This window comes from Taudactylus pleione, unplaced genomic scaffold (genome assembly GCF_031769625.1).
Source record: "Taudactylus pleione unplaced genomic scaffold, aTauple2 ptg001781l, whole genome shotgun sequence".
NCBI classification, from domain to species: Eukaryota; Metazoa; Chordata; class Amphibia; order Anura; family Myobatrachidae; genus Taudactylus; species Taudactylus pleione.
In genome coordinates, this window is record NW_028286178.1 from 829,063 (window position 1) to 847,495 (window position 18,433).

The window sequence follows — 18,433 nt, forward strand, 5'->3', positions numbered from 1 at the left end:
TATGACTCTTTTCTGTAATGTGTTTATTACTCACCTGTGCTGATATCTGTAGGGATTTCCTCCTCCTTACACTGCTGATCACCCCTCATATACGTCTCTTCTTCTCCCTCTATATAGTCTGCCTTTATATCAGTCACATACGTCTCTTCTTCTCCCTCTATATCGTCTGCCTTTATATCAGTCACATACGTCTCTTCTTCTCCCTCTATATCTTCTGCCTTCATATCAGTCACATATGTCTCTTTTTCTTCTATATAATTTATCTTAATATTAGTCAGATCTTCACCCTAATTAAATAATAAAAATTGCATAATGTCTGATGTTACTACTTGAAATTACACAGTATAATATCAGTGTATAAGACACTCACATCTTCTCTATAGATCACACAGAGAAAGTCACTTTGGTATATTGGTGTTGGGCATGGGTACCCGGCGGTCGGGATGCCACCACTGGTCAGAATACAGACAGCGGCATCTTGACAGTGAGAATCCCGAATCCCTTAAAGTAAGTATCCCAATCCTCCCTACTCGGTGCCTAAATCTAACTTCCCCCTCCCGCATCATAAACCAGACCCTCCTCCCTTAGTGCCTAACCCTCCCCTAACTGCCGATACTTACCTTCGGGATGCCGGTGGTCGGGATACTGTTGTCGGGATTTCGATGCCGATATTTAGACAGTCGGCATCCCGCACACCAGGATGCTGACTACATCCCATTGTTTAGATCATAAATCCCATCTACCTGATTTTTCTGTGGGGTCCTGTGATTCTCCTCTGTACAATCCTGGGAATAATGAGGACGGGGACATCTCTCTGGGGTATTTCTGTTACTGGGTCCATCTGTAGGAGACACACAGTGACTGAGTACATTGTATATATGTGATTATCAGGTGATGTGTATATATAGGGGGCTCCCATACCTGCTCTCCCCTGTATAATAAATGACAGTCTTTTCTTACCCAGTGATGTGAGGGGCCGGTGATTCTCCATCATTACGTCCTTGCACAAAGCCCTGTGTTCCTCTATATACTCCCCCTCCTGCATGGAGACATAGACAGTGACATCCTGACACCTTATAGGAACCTGACACACACAATGATAGTCATCACCCAGACACATCCCCTGGTGTTACTGTATAATGTCCCATTCCCAGCAGTCACCTCTCCAATCATCACCCAGATACATCCCCTGATGTTACTGTATAATGTCCCATTCCCAGCAGTCACCTCTCCAGTCATCACCCAGACACATCCTCTGGTGTTACTGTATAATGTCCCATTCCCAGCAGTCACCTCTCCAGTCCTCACCCAGACACATCCCCTGGTGTTACTGTATAATGTCCCATTCCCAGCAGTCACCTCTCCAGTCATCACCCAGACACATCCCCTGGTGTTACTGTATACTGTCCCATTCCCAGCAGTCACCTCTCCAGTCCTCACCCAGACACATCCCCTGGTGTTACTGTATAATGCCCCATTCCCAGCAGTCACCTCTCCAATCATCACCCAGATACATCCCCTGATGTTACTGTATAATGTCCCATTCCCAGCAGTCACCTCTCCAGTCATCACCCAGACACATCCCCTGGTGTTACTGTATAATGTCCCATTCCCAGCAGTCACCTCTCCAGTCATCACCCAGACACATCCTCTGGTGTTACTGTATAATGTCCCATTCCCAGCAGTCACCTCTCCAGTCATCACCCAGACACACCCCCTGGTGTTACTGTATAATGTCCCATTCCCAGCAGTCACCTCTCCAGTCATCACCCAGACACATCCCCTGGTGTTACTGTATAATGTCCCATTCCCAGCAGTCACCTCTCCAGTCATCACCCAGACACATCCTCTGGTGTTACTGTATAATGTCCCATTCCCAGCAGTCACCTCTCCAGTCCTCACCCAGACACATCCCCTGGTGTTACTGTATAATGTCCCATTCCCAGCAGTCACCTCTCCAGTCCTCACCCAGACACATCCCCTGGTGTTACTGTATAATGTCCCATTCCCAGCAGTCACCTCTCCAGTCCTCACCCAGACACATCCCCTGGTGTTACTGTATAATGTCCCATTCCCAGCAGTCACCTCTCCAGTCATCACCCAGACACATCCCCTGGTGTTACTGTATAATGTCCCATTCCCAGCAGTCGCCTCTCCAGTCAGAAGCTGAATTTTCTTGTTGGTGAGTTCCAGGATCTTCTGGTCATTGTGTCTCTCATGTATCAGTGAGTGAGGTGGAGGCACCGTGATGGGGCTCTGGGTCCTGCTCAGTCCTCCTGACACATGGGGATGACTGCTGGGTGTCTCACAGTCACCGGATGTCTTCTTCACTACTGTGTAACCCTGTGTTTTAAGGGAGACATCAATGAGAAAAATCTTTTAATTTGGATTTGTAAGTTTAAGGGGTTAATTATGCAAAAATCTATTAACAGAACCAGTAGTCCATATGTAACAGGAAAGTGGAGTGTATCAAGTGCTTATCACTACTGCAGGACCAGGCTTCTACAGTTAGTTTATTGTTCTGTGTCCTCTGTATGTGGGCAGCCTGAGAATATAAATAGCATAGTGCAAACAGCAATATCACTCTATGGTATTGGCTGGGAAACCACAGAGCACTCAGTAAAGCTACAGGAGTAATAATAATAATAATAATTAGATGTATTATTTATTTGAATAAATTATATATGTGATGTCACTGTGACACTCCCAGATCCTCTCACCTCCCCAGTCATGTCCCTGTATTATTACTATAGATATAAGTGATGTCACTGTGACACTACCAGATCCCCTCACCTCCCCAGTCATGTCTCTGTATTATTACTATAGATATAAGTGATGTCACTGTGACACTCCCAGATCCTCTCACCTCCCCAGTCATGTCCCTGTATTATTACTATAGATATAAGTGATGTCACTGTGACACTACCAGATCCCCTCACCTCCCCAGTCATGTTTCTGTATTATTACTATAGATATAAGTGATGTCACTGTGACACTCCCAGATCCCCTCACCTCCCCAGTCATGTCCCTGTATTATTACTATAGGTATAAGTGATGTCACTGTGACACTCCCAGATCCCCTCACCTCCCCAGTCATGTCCCTGTATTATTACTATAGATATAAGTGATGTCACTGTGACACTACCAGATCCCCTCACCTCCCCAGTCATGTTTCTGTATTATTACTATAGATATAAGTGATGTCACTGTGACACTCCCAGATCCCCTCACCTCCCCAGTCATGTCCCTGTGTTATTACTATAGATATAAGTGATGTCACTGTGACACTCCCAGATCCCTTCACCTCCCCAGTCATGTCCCTGTATTATTACTATAGATATAAGTGATGTCACTGTGACACTCCCAGATCCCCTCACCTCCCCAGTCATGTCCCTGTATTATTACTATAGGTATAAGTGATGTCACTGTGACACTCCCAGATCCCCTCACCTCCCCAGTCATGTCCCTGTATTATTACTATAGAGAATGATGTCACTGTGACACTCCCAGATCCCCCTCACCTCCCCAGTCATGTCCCTGTATTATTACTATAGGTATAAGTGATGTCACTGTGACACTCCCAGATCCCCTCACCTCCCCAGTCATGTCCCTGTATTATTACTATAGAGAATGATGTCACTGTGACACTCCCAGATCCCCCTCACCTCCCCAGTCATGTCCCTGTGTTATTACTATAGATATAAGTGATGTCACTGTGACACTCCCAGATCCCTTCACCTCCCCAGTCATGTCCCTGTATTATTACTATAGATATAAGTGATGTCACTGTGACACTCCCAGATCCTCTCACCTCCCCAGTCATGTCCCTGTATTATTACTATAGATATAAGTGATGTCACTGTGACACTCCCAGATCCCCTCACCTCCCCAGTCATGTCCCTGTATTATTACTATAGAGAATGATGTCACTGTGACACTCCCAGATCCCCTCACCTCCCCAGTCATGTCCCTGTGTTATTACTATAGATATAAGTGATGTCACTGTGACACCCCCAGATCCCCTCACCTCCCCAGTCATGTCCCTGTATTATTACTATAGATATAAGTGATGTCACTGTGACACTCCCAGATCCTCTCACCTCCCCAGTCAGCAGGTAGATGATCTCCAGGGTGAGATTTAGTATCCTCTCAGTTATGTGACTTTTGTCCATGTCCAACCTCAGTGATCAGCAACACGTCTCACCGTCACGTAACTTCTAGTAAAGATTCTCTAGTTCCTCACGTTTCTAAAAGTAAATATAATTATAATAAATATCAGAGTACATGTAACATATTCATTCAGGAAACACTGAGTAACTATTAAGCCCTCCTCTTTCCTGAGCCATATCACTCACTGATCACTATACACAGGTCACACTAATATCACACACCTGATACACACTGATCATTACACACAGGTCACACTAATATCACACACCTGATACACACTGATCACTATACACAGGACACACACCTCGAACACAATTATCATTATATACAGGTCACACAAATATCAGACACCTGATACACACTGATCACTATACACAGGTCACACACTGATCACTATACACAGGTCACCCTGATATCACACACCTGATACACACTAATCATCACTATACACAGGTCACACACCTGATAACCAGTAATTACTACACATAGTATAATATACACAAGTACACAACACCATATGACAAGATATTTCCCCAGGCCAGACCCCTCACAGCCCACCCACCTTTTCCTCCTCATTCCACCCTCAGGTCATTCTCCCCAGTAACCTAGGCTAAAGTCTCTGCCCCCATCATCTTACCCTACTTCTCTGCTCCCCCTCCCCATTATACACCCTCCGATAGCGCACCACATCTCCCAGCCCAGCCTCTCTCCCCCACTACTGCCCTATTCCTCTGTCTCCTAATATCTGGGCGACTTGTGTACAATCACCCATATTATTTTCTCTGCTCCCACATCTGCAATAATTACTGAGTGTCAGCAGTGTTGTACAGTCTGTGACTCCGCAGCTGTAGTGGGACCATAAGTCCCAGCATGCCATGTCATGCTGGAATACACAGTAAGGATGTACGTTACATGTGTGACAATCCTGCCGGCCATGTTTATGTAGCACAGGGGAGAGGCTGAAGAATTTATTGAAGGATAATCAGTTACTCACTGAGGATCTAGAACAGTGTTTCCTATCTCCAGTCACCAGGGATTCCTAACAGGGCATGTTTTCCATATCTCCATACTGGAGCCTTCATTACTGACTGACAATCTAAATGATCCACAGGTTAGCGATAATTATCTAACAGGTGATTCTGAGGAGACCTGGAAAACATGCACTGTCATGGATCCCTGAGGATTGCAGCTGGGAAACACTGGCACCCTACACACATGACAGTGAGAAAAAGTGCTGGGAGCAGAGGGAGCTCCATACAGGTTGGTGATAATTAGAGGAATGAAAAGAAAGCTAAGAAATCCTCAGACAGGTGAGGAGTCAGCAGGGCCTATTACAGAGGACGTCTGTGCATCTTATACATCACCCGGTGTACACTATGGTGTCTCTCTGTGTATTCTGTCACTTCCACACTAATAACCACCTACTGACGGTACTAACCGCCAGCTACAGCTGATACATCCTGTATGGGGGGGTCTGAGTGCACCGGTCACCTCCCTTTCTCTATAGTCTGCTACCCACCGAGCAGTGACTGCTCCAGCTGTATTATAGTAACACCAGGGTCTGCTCCACCTGTATTATATGTAACACCAGGGTCTGCTCCACCTGTATTATATGTAACACCAGGGTCTGCTCCACCTGTATTATATGTAACACCAGGGTCTGCTCCACCTGTATTATATGTAACACTAATAACCACCTACTGAGGGTACTGACCGCCAGCTACAGCTGATACGTTCTGTATGGGGGGGTCTGAGTGCTCCGGACACCTCCCTTTCTCTATAGTCTGTTACCCACCGAGCAGTGACTACTCCAGCTGTATTATATGTAACACCAGGGTCTACTCCAGCTGTACTATATGCAGGGTTGCATAAAAATGGGATTTTAAAAAATAAAATAAAAAAATAAATAAAAAAATCGGATTTATTTGATTTAAATAAGATTTTTGGGATTTAAATAGGATTTCTTTAAGTAAACTGTTTAATTTTAGATGTTTACACCTTGTTTTAGTAATACATGAACAATTTTTGAAGTGAGAAAAGTAACAAATTGAACACAGTAATAGAATAAATACACACTAAACAGTTGCATCAAGAAGTACAATTAGGCTGAATTTCATGGAATCAGTTGTGTGAGTCTGAGTAAAACATAAACATGTCTTTGTCCACGTCCTCACGTTTGTCCTCAACAGAAAAGGCTCTTACCATGGAACCAGATTAGCTGCTTTTTCATTTCCCAATCTGTTGCGCGTTTGGAATTGTACAAAACCGTACGTTGAAAAAATCCTTTCAATTCCTGCACTTGATGAAACTGAGGTGACCATCTGCTTCATAGGATTTACTACAGAAGTGTCTAACTGAGGTGACCATCTGCTTCATAGGATTTACTACAGAAGTGTCTAACTGAGGTGACCATCTGCTTCATAGGATTTACTACAGAAGTGTCTAACTGAGGTGACATCTGCTTCATAGGATTTACTACAGAAGTGTCTAACTGAGGTGACCATCTGCTTCATAGGATTTACTACAGAAGTGTCTAACTGAGGTGACCATCTGCTTCATAGGATTTACTACAGAAGTGTCTAACTGAGGTGACCATCTGCTTCATAGGATTTACTACAGAAGTGTCTAACTGAGGTGACCATCTGCTTCATAGGATTTACTACAGAAGTGTCTAACTGCGGTGACCATCTGCTTCATAGGATTTACTACAGAAGTGTCTAACTGCGGTGACCATCTGCTTCATAGGATTTACTACAGAAGTGTCTAACTGAGGTGACCATCTGCTTCATAGGATTTACTACAGAAGTGTCTAACTGAGGTGACCATCTGCTTCATAGGATTTACTACAGAAGTGTCTAACTGAGGTGACCATCTGCTTCATAGGATTTACTACAGAAGTGTCTAACTGAGGTGACCATCTGCTTCATAGGATTTACTACAGAAGTGTCTAACTGAGGTGACCATCTGCTTCATAGGATTTACTACAGAAGTGTCTAACTGCGGTGACCATCTGCTTCATAGGATTTACTACAGAAGTGTCTAACTGAGGTGACCATCTGCTTCATAGGATTTACTACAGAAGTGTCTAACTGAGGTGACCATCTGCTTCATAGGATTTACTACAGAAGTGTCTAACTGAGGTGACCATCTGCTTCATAGGATTTACTACAGAAGTGTCTAACTGAGGTGACCATCTGCTTCATAGGATTTACTACAGAAGTGTCTAACTGAGGTGACCATCTGCTTCATAGGATTTACTACAGAAGTGTCTAACTGAGGTGACCATCTGCTTCATAGGATTTACTACAGAAGTGTCTAACTGAGGTGACCTTCTGCTTCATAGGATTTACTACAGAAGTGTCTAACTGAGGTGACCTTCTGCTTCATAGGATTTACTACAGAAGTGTCTAACTAAGGTGACCATCTGCTTCATAGGATTTACTACAGAAGTGTCTAACTGAGGTGACATCTGCTTCATAGGATTTACTACAGAAGTGTCTAACTGCGGTGACCATCTGCTTCAGAGGATTTACTACAGAAGTGTCTAACTAAGGTGACCATCTGCTTCAGAGGATTTACTACAGAAGTGTCTAACTGAGGTGACATCTGCTTCAGAGGATTTACTACAGAAGTGTCTAACTGAGGTGACCATCTGCTTCAGAGGATTTAGTACAGAAGTGTCTAACTGACGTGGAGCTGCGTAGGACATCCACCAGGCTAGAGGAGATACTTGGTGTCCACTTCAAACATGTATGGTGCAAATGGTTTCATGGATGCACGAAAGTTGATGATGACCGGCATAATCTGATGATTAATGGCATGAGCAAACTCTATAGCAGTCTCAAATTCAGCAGAACTAAGCTTTGTTTCCCCTGTACCGAGGATCAGATAGATGGGATTATTCTATGTATGTTACATGTGACTGCATCATGTCAGATATATTATTCCATGTGTGTTACATGTGAATGCACCATGTCAGATAAATGTGATTACTCTATGTATGTTACATGTGAATGCATCATGTCAGATATATTATTCCATATGTGTTACATGTGAATGCACCATGTCAGATAGATGGGATTATTCTATGTATGTTACATGTGAATGCACCATGTCAGATATATGGGATTATTCTATGTATGTTACATGTGAATGCATCATGTCAGATATATTATTCCATATGTGTTACATGTGAATGCACCATGTCAGATAGATGGGATTATTCTATGTATGTTACATGTGAATGCACCATGTCAGATATATGGGATTATTCTGGGTGTAGCAGGTATTACCGCCAGCCGCATGGGGGGGGTGCCTAACCCTAACTCACCCCGGGAGCCCTAAAACCTAACCACACACACTGAAACCCTCCCCCGCGGCTGTCCGCGCCCGGTGTACCTTCGTTCGGTATGCCGGACGTCGGTCTTCCGGCATCTGGTTAATGACAGGCGTCTAGTTTTCGAAGCCTGTCATTAGTATAACGCCGGGATTAGAGAGTCTGGAAGCCGTGGGTCGGCATTTAGACCGTCGGCTTCCAGACTACATCCCAATTATTCTATGTATGTTACATAAGAGTGCACCATGTCAGATATATGTGATTATTCTATGTATGTTACATAAGAGTGCACCATGTCAGATATATGTGATTATTCTATGTATGTTACATAAGAGTGCACCATGTCAGATATATGGAATTATCCTATGTATGTTACATGTGACTGCACCACGTCAGATATATGGTATAATTCTATGTATGTTACATGTGAATGCACCATGTCAGATATATGGGATTATCCTATGTATGTTACATGTGACTGCACCACGTCAGATATATGGTATAATTCTATGTATGTTACACGTGAATGCACCATGTCAGATATATGGGATTATTCTATGTATGTTACACGTGAATGGACCATGTCAGATATATGGGATTATTCTATGTATGTTACACGTGAATGCACCATGTCAGATATATGGGATTATCCTATGTATGTTACATGTGACTGCACCACGTCAGATATATGGTATAATTCTATGTATGTTACACGTGAATGCACCATGTCAGATATATGGTATAATTCTATGTATGTTACACGTGAATGCACCATGTCAGATATATGGGATTATCCTATGTATGTTACATGTGACTGCACCATGTCAGATATATGGGATTATTCTATGTATGTTACACGTGAATGGACCATGTCAGATATATGGGATTATTCTATGTATGTTACACGTGAATGGACCATGTCAGATATATGGGATTATTCTATGGGCGGAATTCAATAGTTTACGCGGTCCGGATCTCCCGTCTAAAGTGACAGGAGATCGCGGGCTGCTATTCAATTGTTGCCATTTTTCGCGCTAATCGCGCCCAAAGTCGTCGAGTTTAGCCGCGTAAAGCAGCTACCCCCGACCAAATTGCTGGGCGTGACCGCGAAAAGTGATGTTTGGACGCCCAAACAGGTCACTTTTCGCACAGTTCAGCTCTCACCCCCCTGGGGCTGCGAGCTGAAATGGAGCGCTGACAGTTGATCGCGCCCGACAGGAGCAGCAATTAAAGAGCTCCGCCGGGCGCGATGGGGGCTGGAAACAAATGAATTCTGCCCTATGTATGTTACATGTGACACCATGTCAGATATATGGGATTATTCTAAGTATGTTACATGTGACACCATGTCAGATATATGGGATTATTCTAAGGGTATGCAATCGGGAAGCCGGCAGCCTTAATACTGGCAGCCGGCTTCCCGAATGTCATATCCTGGCGAGGGTGAAATGCCGGGCGTTTAGATGTAGACGCCCGGCATTTCCCCGTTGCCGGGGGACCGGCGCCCGGCATCCCGATCGTAGTGATGCCGGGCGCCGCGAGCGGACAGCCGCGGGGGGGGGCGGGGGGGGGGTTAGTGTAAGGTTTAGGCCACCCAGGGGGGACTTAGGGTTAGGCACCCCCCAGGGAGGGTTAGGCTAGGGGGAGGGAGGGTTAGGGTTAGGCACCCCCCCGGGGGACTTAGGTTTAGGCAGCGGGGAAGGGGGTGGCTAGGGTTAGGCACTTAGAGGGGAGGTTAGGGTTAGGCACCCCTAAGGAGGGTTAGGGTTAGGGGGGTTAGGTTAGAGAATACTTATCTATCCACGATCGAGATTTCCAGCGCTGTCGGGCTGCCGCTGCCGGGAATCGAACTTTCATACCGATTCCATTCTAAGAGGGGTATTCAATATGAAACATAAACTTCGCTGTCGAAGTTTACGTTTCATATCGGAGATTTTACCTGGGATAAAGTATCGGGCGCGCGCCCGCTTATCCCCGTATTCAATATGAAACTAACGAAAACGGGAGCCTCCGAAGTGGGATTTGCGTAAAGTTACAAATTTTTCTTTAAAAAAATTGTAGGATCCCCCTAAAGTTGTAAAAACACTATGGATCCCCCCGTTTTAGCCTGCAAATATAAGTCGGGGATTTAAACAGCTGTGGCAGGTGCTTTTTTCCCGACATTCAAGAAGTGATGCAGAAGAGCACTTAGGTTATTTTTTTCGTTTTTTTAAGTTGTTCCATCAAATTTGGGGTACATGAAAATGGGTACTAGCATATTTTGATGTCACTAAAGTAAGTTTTTAAAACTTCTGCATTTGTGCACCTGCCGCTATAAATCTATTCTAGAATACACCTGCCGCTAATAATCTATTCTAGAATACACCTGCCGCTAATAATCTATTCTAGAATACACCTGCCGCTAATAATCTATTCTAGAATACACCTGCCGCTAATAATCTATTCTAGAATACACCTGCCGCTAATAATCTATTCTAGAATACACCTGCCGCTAATAATCTATTCTAGAATACACCTGCCGCTAATAATCTATTCTAGAATACACCTGCCGCTAATAATCTATTCTAGAATACACCTGCCGCTATAAATCTATTCTAGAATACACCTGCCGCTATAAATCTATTCTAGAATACACCTGCCGCTAATAATCTATTCTAGAATACACCTGCCGCTAATAATCTATTCTAGAATACACCTGCCGCTAATAATCTATTCTAGAATACACCTGCCGCTAATAATCTATTCTAGAATACACCTGCCGCTAATAATCTATTCTAGAATACACCTGCCGCTAATAATCTATTCTAGAATACACCTGCCGCTAATAATCTATTCTAGAATACACCTGCCGCTATAAATCTATTCTAGAATACACCTGCCGCTAATAATCTATTCTAGAATACACCTGCCGCTAATAATCTATTCTAGAATACACCTGCCGCTAATAATCTATTCTAGAATACACCTGCCGCTAATAATCTATTCTAGAAAACACCTGCCGCTAATAATCTATTCTAGAATACACCTGTCGCTATAAATCTATTCTAGAATACACCTGCCGCTAATAATCTATTCTAGAATACACCTGCCGCTAATAATCTATTCTAGAATACACCTGCCGCTATAAATCTATTCTAGAATACACCTGCCGCTATAAATCTATTCTAGAATACACCTGCAGCTAATAATCTATTCTAGAATACACCTGCCGCTAACAATCTATTCTAGAATACACCTGCCGCTAACAATCTATTCTAGAATACACCTGCCGCTAACAATCTATTCTAGAATACACCTGCCGCTAATAATCTATTCTAGAATACACCTGCCGCTAATAATCTATTCTAGAATACACCTGCCGCTAATAATCTATTCTAGAATACACCTGCCGCTAATAATCTATTCTAGAATACACCTGCCGCTAATAATCTATTCTAGAATACACCTGCCGCTAATAATCTATTCTAGAATACACCTGCCGCTAATAATCTATTCTAGAATACACCTGCCGCTAATAATCTATTCTAGAATACACCTGCCGCTAATAATCTATTCTAGAATACACCTGCCGCTATAAATCTATTCTAGAATACACCTGCCGCTAATAATCTATTCTAGAATACACCTGCCGCTAATAATCTATTCTAGAATACACCTGCCGCTAATAATCTATTCTAGAATACACCTGCCGCTAATAATCTATTCTAGAATACACCTGCCGCTAATAATCTATTCTAGAATACACCTGCCACTAATAATCTATTCTAGAATACACCTGCCACTAATAATCTATTCTAGAAAACATCTGCCGCATCCTTACAGAATAGCCCTGAACCTATTTCCCTATTGTTAAACAATTTTTTTCCCATTTTTTTTTTTCCACCCCAATTTTTAACTCAATTTTTTGGGGTGTCCCTATTTTTTTTTTTAAAACTTTTTTTTGACACAGTTATTTTTTAAATGTCATTCCCAGGGGTGCAGGCTATTTTTTTTAAGCCTGCACCCCTAAACCCCAATTCTGCACTTTTTTTCTACACCTATTCAATGGTGAAAAGTTATCCCCGTTTTTTATCAAAGACTTTTCGAACCTGCGAAAAGTCTTTGAAATTGAATACGGTGTAAAACTAAAACCTGCGATAATGACGTCATAGGTGCGATATTAAGGCAAAAACTGAGTTATCGCACCCATATTGAATTCCCCTATAAGTATGTTACATGTGAATGCACCAGGTCATATATGAGCACTTAGATAGGTCAGACAATAACATATTATCAGGTGATGGCCGACGCTGTATTATAAAGAGGAAATCTTCCTCCTCACACTTATTGTGAAATATATATATATGAGAAGGTAGCACTCATTGATAATAGGCAAGGGGGTGCACGGTCCTTAACAAAACATAAACCACTAACACTTCCTGAAGCAGCAAAGTGTAAAAACCAGCACTCACGTTTGGTAGGTAGAAATGTTCCTTTATTCACATAGTGATAAGCAGCAGCCCGACGTCCTTTACCGCTGTAACTGCCCCTGAGGAAAACGGACATTACAGGTGTAAATGTAAGTATATATATTCCCCATACCTCTGAGCACTGGGCCATGATGTATGTGTCTGACCATAAATGATACAGATAATCACTATATACGTCTCCCATCACACATAGCGTTCCCACTAGGCTGTTTTAGCGGGGCGCGGCGCCCTGCCTTCCTTCTGGAGGGCAAAAAGCACCCTGCCCTCCAGGAGGAGGGCAAAAAGCGCCCTGCCCTCACAGCCTGCGGGAGCCATTCTCACCCGCGGGACGCAGTGTCCCGCGGGTGGAGAAATATGCGGTGACCCGGTCACCGCCAGGGAATAGACGCTGGGCGCATGCGCCCGGCATCTATTCTCCCTGTCTGCAGGGCTTGGGGGCTGCCCGGCGTGTCCGTAAGTGCCGGGCACGCCCTCAAGAGTGACGAAAAGGGGACGCGTCTTATAGACACGCCCCCTTCTCGGTCGTGCGCGCGCGTGCATGCCCTCTCTAGCTCCGGCGCCCTGCCTCCCGCCGGAGCTAGAAGGAACACTACACACAGCTGGTCAGTGCTGAGGGGTTATTGGCCCTGGTTAGACCAGGCTTTATATATTAACTTTCTGTTACATTCTGTGTATTTGCTGAATTAGGCCCGGATTCAGAGCCGGACGCTCTGACAGAGCGCTCGCTCTGAATCAAGGCCGGGCTATTTTTGTTTTAGAACGGCCTCCTGGCCGCTCACATAGCTGTGGGTGACCACCCACAGCTATAGCGAGCGGCCAGGAAGATGGTCGCGATGGTCAAGACCATCGGGCTTGCGACAAGACCCCTGTGGTAGGGTCTCGTTGCCGCAAGCCCCAGAGAGATTTTGGCTCTAACAGAGCCGAAATCTCTCCCACAGACATCACTCATGATGTTAGTGGGGCCGCCCCCAAACGGAGGCGTTCACATAGGAACGCCTCCGTTTGGGCAGCCACTCCCCCGGCACGCCCCCTTTGGTAGCGATTGCCCGTCGCTATCCGGATGGTGCGCTCTGGGCCACCATCGACCTGGTTGCGAGCGCTTGCGACCGGGTCTGAATCAGGCCTTTATTGCACTATACAGTTAACACCTCGGTCATTTCTTACTGACACTATTACAGGTTACGCTTTATTAGTAGGGTGAGTGCCCCCAAATATAGAGAACTTCCTATTTCTTTTGATATCACCTGTATAATGATAATGCAGCACCAAAGTCTACTCCAGCTGAATATTAGTAACAAAAAGTTCTACTCCACCTGTATTATACCAACACTGCTGTCTGCTCCACTTGTATAATAATGCAACACCAGAGTCTGCTCTACCTAAATTATAGCAACACTTGGGTCTGCTCCATCTGTATAAAGAAAATGCAGCACCAGAGGCTGTTCCAGCTGTACTTTTATAACAAAAGGATCTGCTCCACCTGTATTATACCAACACTGGCGTCTGCTCTACCTGTATAATGATAATGCTACCCCAGAAGGATCTACTCCACCTGTATCATATAAACACTGAGGTCTGCTCCACCTGTATGATAATAATAAGGCACCAGATTCTGCTTCTCAAGTATGATAATAAAAAATACCATTACCTGCTGCCAGACACAACAATGGCCGATTTCTGCCTCTTCCCGCTGAGACCCGGAAACTGCAGATACACAAGAAGTAACGCCCCTATAGATAGCCACGCCCCTCCCCTCCTCCGTGTAACTATGGCTCCTGTCTGCCCCGCCCCTAATATCATAGTGACCGCCCTCCTCTCATTCCCCTCAGTGCGGTGATTGGCAGCAGCCAGTAGCCAATCAGACGGCACAAAGTAGGAAGGACGTCCTATAACTAGCAGCCACCTGCACCTGCCGCTCACATCTTCATCACTAGAGTAACAGCTGTACAGTGTAATGGTGTCCTCATGTACGGTGACCGGCGGCCATGTTCTTATAGTCTCCCAATCACAGAGCAGGGGGGGGCGGGGCCACAGGGGCTTTAGCTACCATTTTGTCATAGATATTCCTGATACAGCCGGAGCCAGGTAACGTGTCCTGTATATATTATATTATTATTATATAGGGGAGAGGGGACCGTACAGTGATATATGAGGGGGAATAACACAGCTCCCAGCACACACTGATATGTGATATTATTATTATATAGGGGAGAGGGGACTGTACAGTGATATATGAGGGGGAATAACACAGCTCCCAGCACACACTGATATGTGGTATTATTATATAGGGGAGAGTGGACTGTACAGTGATATATGAGGGGGAATAACACAGCTCCCAGCACACACTGATATGTGGTATTATTATTATTATATAGGGGAGAGGGGACTGTACAGTGATATATGAGGGGGAATAACACAGCTCCCAGCACACACTGATATGTGGCATTATTATTATATAGGGGGGAGGGGACCGTACAGTGATATATGAGGGGGAATAACACAGCTCCCAGCACACACTGATATGTGGTATTATTATTATATAGGGGGGAGGGGACTGTACAGTGATATATGAGGGGGAATAACACAGCTCCCAGCACACACTGATATGTGGCATTATTATTATATAGGGGGGAGGGGACCGTACAGTGATATATGAGGGGGAATAACACAGCTCCCAGCACACACTGATATGTGGTATTATTATTATATAGGGGAGAGGGGACCGTACAGTGATATATGAGGAGGAATAATATAGCTCCCAGCACACACTGATATGTGGTATTATTATTATATAGGGGAGAGGGGACTGTACAGTGATATATGAGAGGTAATAACACAGCTCCCAGCACACACTGATATGTGTTATTATAATTTTCTACTTCAGGGTCCATAGGGTATCCACAGGATACCTTGGGGTATAGGTGTGACGTCAGTCGCAGGGCACCAAAGAGTTAAGCTTTCAGCCTCCCAGGATGCACTAGGTCCCCCTCCTATACCCCGCCCCCGGGCCAAGGCACCTCAGTTTAGTTTGGTGCCCGGCCGGCGTCGGGTGCACCTGTCGGAGTGGGGGCTAGAAGAGCCCCTGAAGCTTTCTTCAGTGCAGCTGTGGCTGCACATCTGGATGTACAGCATGGACAGTCAGTCCTGACGTCCATGCTGTCTTCCCTACACCCCCGCCGCTACCAGAACGCCGGTACCGATCCGGGGATGCTGGTGAGCATCTGGGGTCACAGCTAGCGGTGACCCCAGATGTTCCGGACCATGGCCGGATCCAAGGGGGACAAAGATAAGCAGCGGGGTCCCGCGGTGGGTCCCCGCTGGTCACATGGTCCTAAGTCCCCAGGCAGGGGGCTCTCAGGGGACTGGCTGCAGCGTGGAGCCAGGTACTGAACCTGCGCTTTCCACTACCCCCTGGGACAGCGGACCGCAGCAGAGCGGTAGCGCTGCGGCGTCCCAGGGGTTAAATGCATGCCAGGGGAGCGCGCCTTCCCTGTCTCACAGCCGGCGCCTCCCCCGCTGCACACAGCCCTCTCTGCACTGTGCTGACTGGTCCTGTGTCAGCGCTCCTCCCCCAGGCCAGCTTCTCTCTGCTCCTCGGCGGCCATCTTCTCTGCAACGCATGGTGAACGCTGCTGGAAGCCTGGAAGGAAGCATCGTGGTCTGGGTCCCCCAGCATACCTCTCCTCCGCTGTGGCTCAGGTCTGTGTATGCAGCGCTGTGTCCTACCAGGCCCTGTGTCTGTGTAGTTGAGTGATCAGCGCTGTTAGTGCAGGAATTGTTATTTCTCTGCATTGTATGTGACTGTGCTAGCGCTGCTGCCTGTAACTTTATCTTCTCAAAACTGTCAGCTTTATTACTGCCCCTGTTCTTTCTGCTAAAGCCCTTGCAGTGCGGTGCTGCAGGATGGTCTCTCGCCTATTTAATACTTAATTGGTGAGAGAGGTCACATACGTGGTGCCATCATGTCTGAAAGTGATTTTCCCCTCCGGCTACAGTGTACAACGTGCAAAGTACCGTTAGCGGAGGGGGAGGGTAGCGCGGAGGGCCTTTGCCGACAGTGTTTGTCCATGGCGCGGCCTATTACGGTTACAGCACTGGTACAGGAGCCGCCCTGGGCTTGTTTCGCTCAGGCGTTAACAGCTTTAGTGGGCCAGTTAGCTCCGCAGCCCGCGTTTACTCCGATGGGTTTGTCCCAGCAGTCTGTGGTGTCGTCACCCATGCAGGGGTTCCCACGACAATTGGTGGTACCCCACAGTCTCCCTATTTCCCCGCTCCCGGGTTCTCAGGAGCCAGCGTGGGTTAACTCCCTGACGAGTGCTGTACAGCACTTGTCGGATGTGTTGCAAGGGGAGTCTGTGATGCGGCCTCATAAAAGGCCGGTGGCGTCTCTGTCCGCTCCTTATGAGGATGACGAAGGGACGTCTGATGATGGGGAGATTCTGGATCCTTACGATCAGGAAACTCTCCATACTAAGGACGCTGATGCTAAGTCCAAAGTATATATTCCTGGACTTATTCGGGCAGTCCGCACAGCCTTGGTGATTGAGGACGAAGTTCCCCCAGCGGCTCAATCTAAGTATGCCTTTTCAAAGATGTGAAGGGCGATGCCACAGTCTTTCCTCTTTCGGGTCAGTTGGTGGACCATTTAGAGGAGGCGTGGAAACAACCTGGCAAAAGATACCAGCCGCAGAGATGCCTGGCGGTGGCTTATCCGATAATTATTTTGCTAAGTGGGAATCCCCTCCACAGGTGGATTCTCACGTGACCCGTCTTGTCCGTAGTGCCACATTGCCGATGCCATCCATGTCCTCCCTTAAGGATGCTACGGACCGCAAGGTAGAAATCTGCCTGAAGTCCGCTTATTCCCTTGCAGGGGGGGCAGCACGGCCGGCTATGGCCATTTGCTGGGTTGCCAGAGCGATGGAGCGCTGGGCGGATTCATTAGAGGCTTCTTTTGAATCCGACTGTCCGGCCGAACAGGCGGAGTTGATTGGCAATCTCCGTGATTCGGCCACCTACATCAACGAGGCGGCTCTAGACATTAGTACTCTGGTGTCTAGAATTTCTTCAGCAGCGGTAGCTGCTCGTCGCACCTTGTGGCTGCGATCCTGGAAGGCGGACGCAGATTCCAAGAAAGGTCTGGAAGCGTTGCCGTTTACCGGAGAAGTTCTCTTCGGTCCGGATCTGGATAAGATTGTGGCCACGCTGGCGGCAGCCAAATCTGCTTGTCTCCCGTCGGCCGCTGCTCCTTCTGGTTCTGGACCATCGTCCTTTCGGTCATCTAGGGCCCAGGGCAGGCCCAAACCACAGTCGTTTCCTCGACAGGCTGGCCCTAAGAAATCGGTCAAGCCCCGGAAACAGGCATGGAGTACCAGACGTCCGGCCCCCAAGCCAGATGACAAGCCTGCGGCCTGACGGTCCGGGCCTCCCTTTGGGGGATCCCAGGGTGGGAGGCCGC

At 46.2% G+C, this 18,433-nt stretch overlaps 3 protein-coding genes across 3 annotated transcripts in view; 2 read left to right on the top strand and 1 right to left on the bottom strand.

Moving 5' to 3' along the window:
* LOC148436377 (uncharacterized) overlaps positions 1-14,696 on the bottom strand; it is a 30,516-nt gene extending 15,820 nt beyond the window's left edge. The window contains exons 1-7 of the mRNA XM_088464980.1: positions 14,624-14,696; positions 12,958-13,034; positions 4,101-4,247; positions 2,086-2,343; positions 961-1,039; positions 744-841; positions 35-287 (exon numbers count right to left, since the gene is read on the bottom strand). Of these exons, the coding sequence (XP_088321106.1) occupies positions 35-287; positions 744-841; positions 961-1,039; positions 2,086-2,343; positions 4,101-4,172 (760 nt within the window). The 5' untranslated portion in view covers positions 4,173-4,247; positions 12,958-13,034; positions 14,624-14,696. The remainder of the gene's footprint in view (positions 1-34; positions 288-743; positions 842-960; positions 1,040-2,085; positions 2,344-4,100; positions 4,248-12,957; positions 13,035-14,623) is intronic.
* The window catches only part of LOC148436375 (uncharacterized), a 125,537-nt gene that overhangs the window by 41,607 nt on the left and 65,497 nt on the right, over positions 1-18,433 (top strand). The window lies entirely within an intron of this gene.
* LOC148436376 (uncharacterized) overlaps positions 1-18,433 on the top strand; it is a 74,513-nt gene that overhangs the window by 40,466 nt on the left and 15,614 nt on the right. The gene's annotated exons all lie outside the window — the stretch shown is intronic.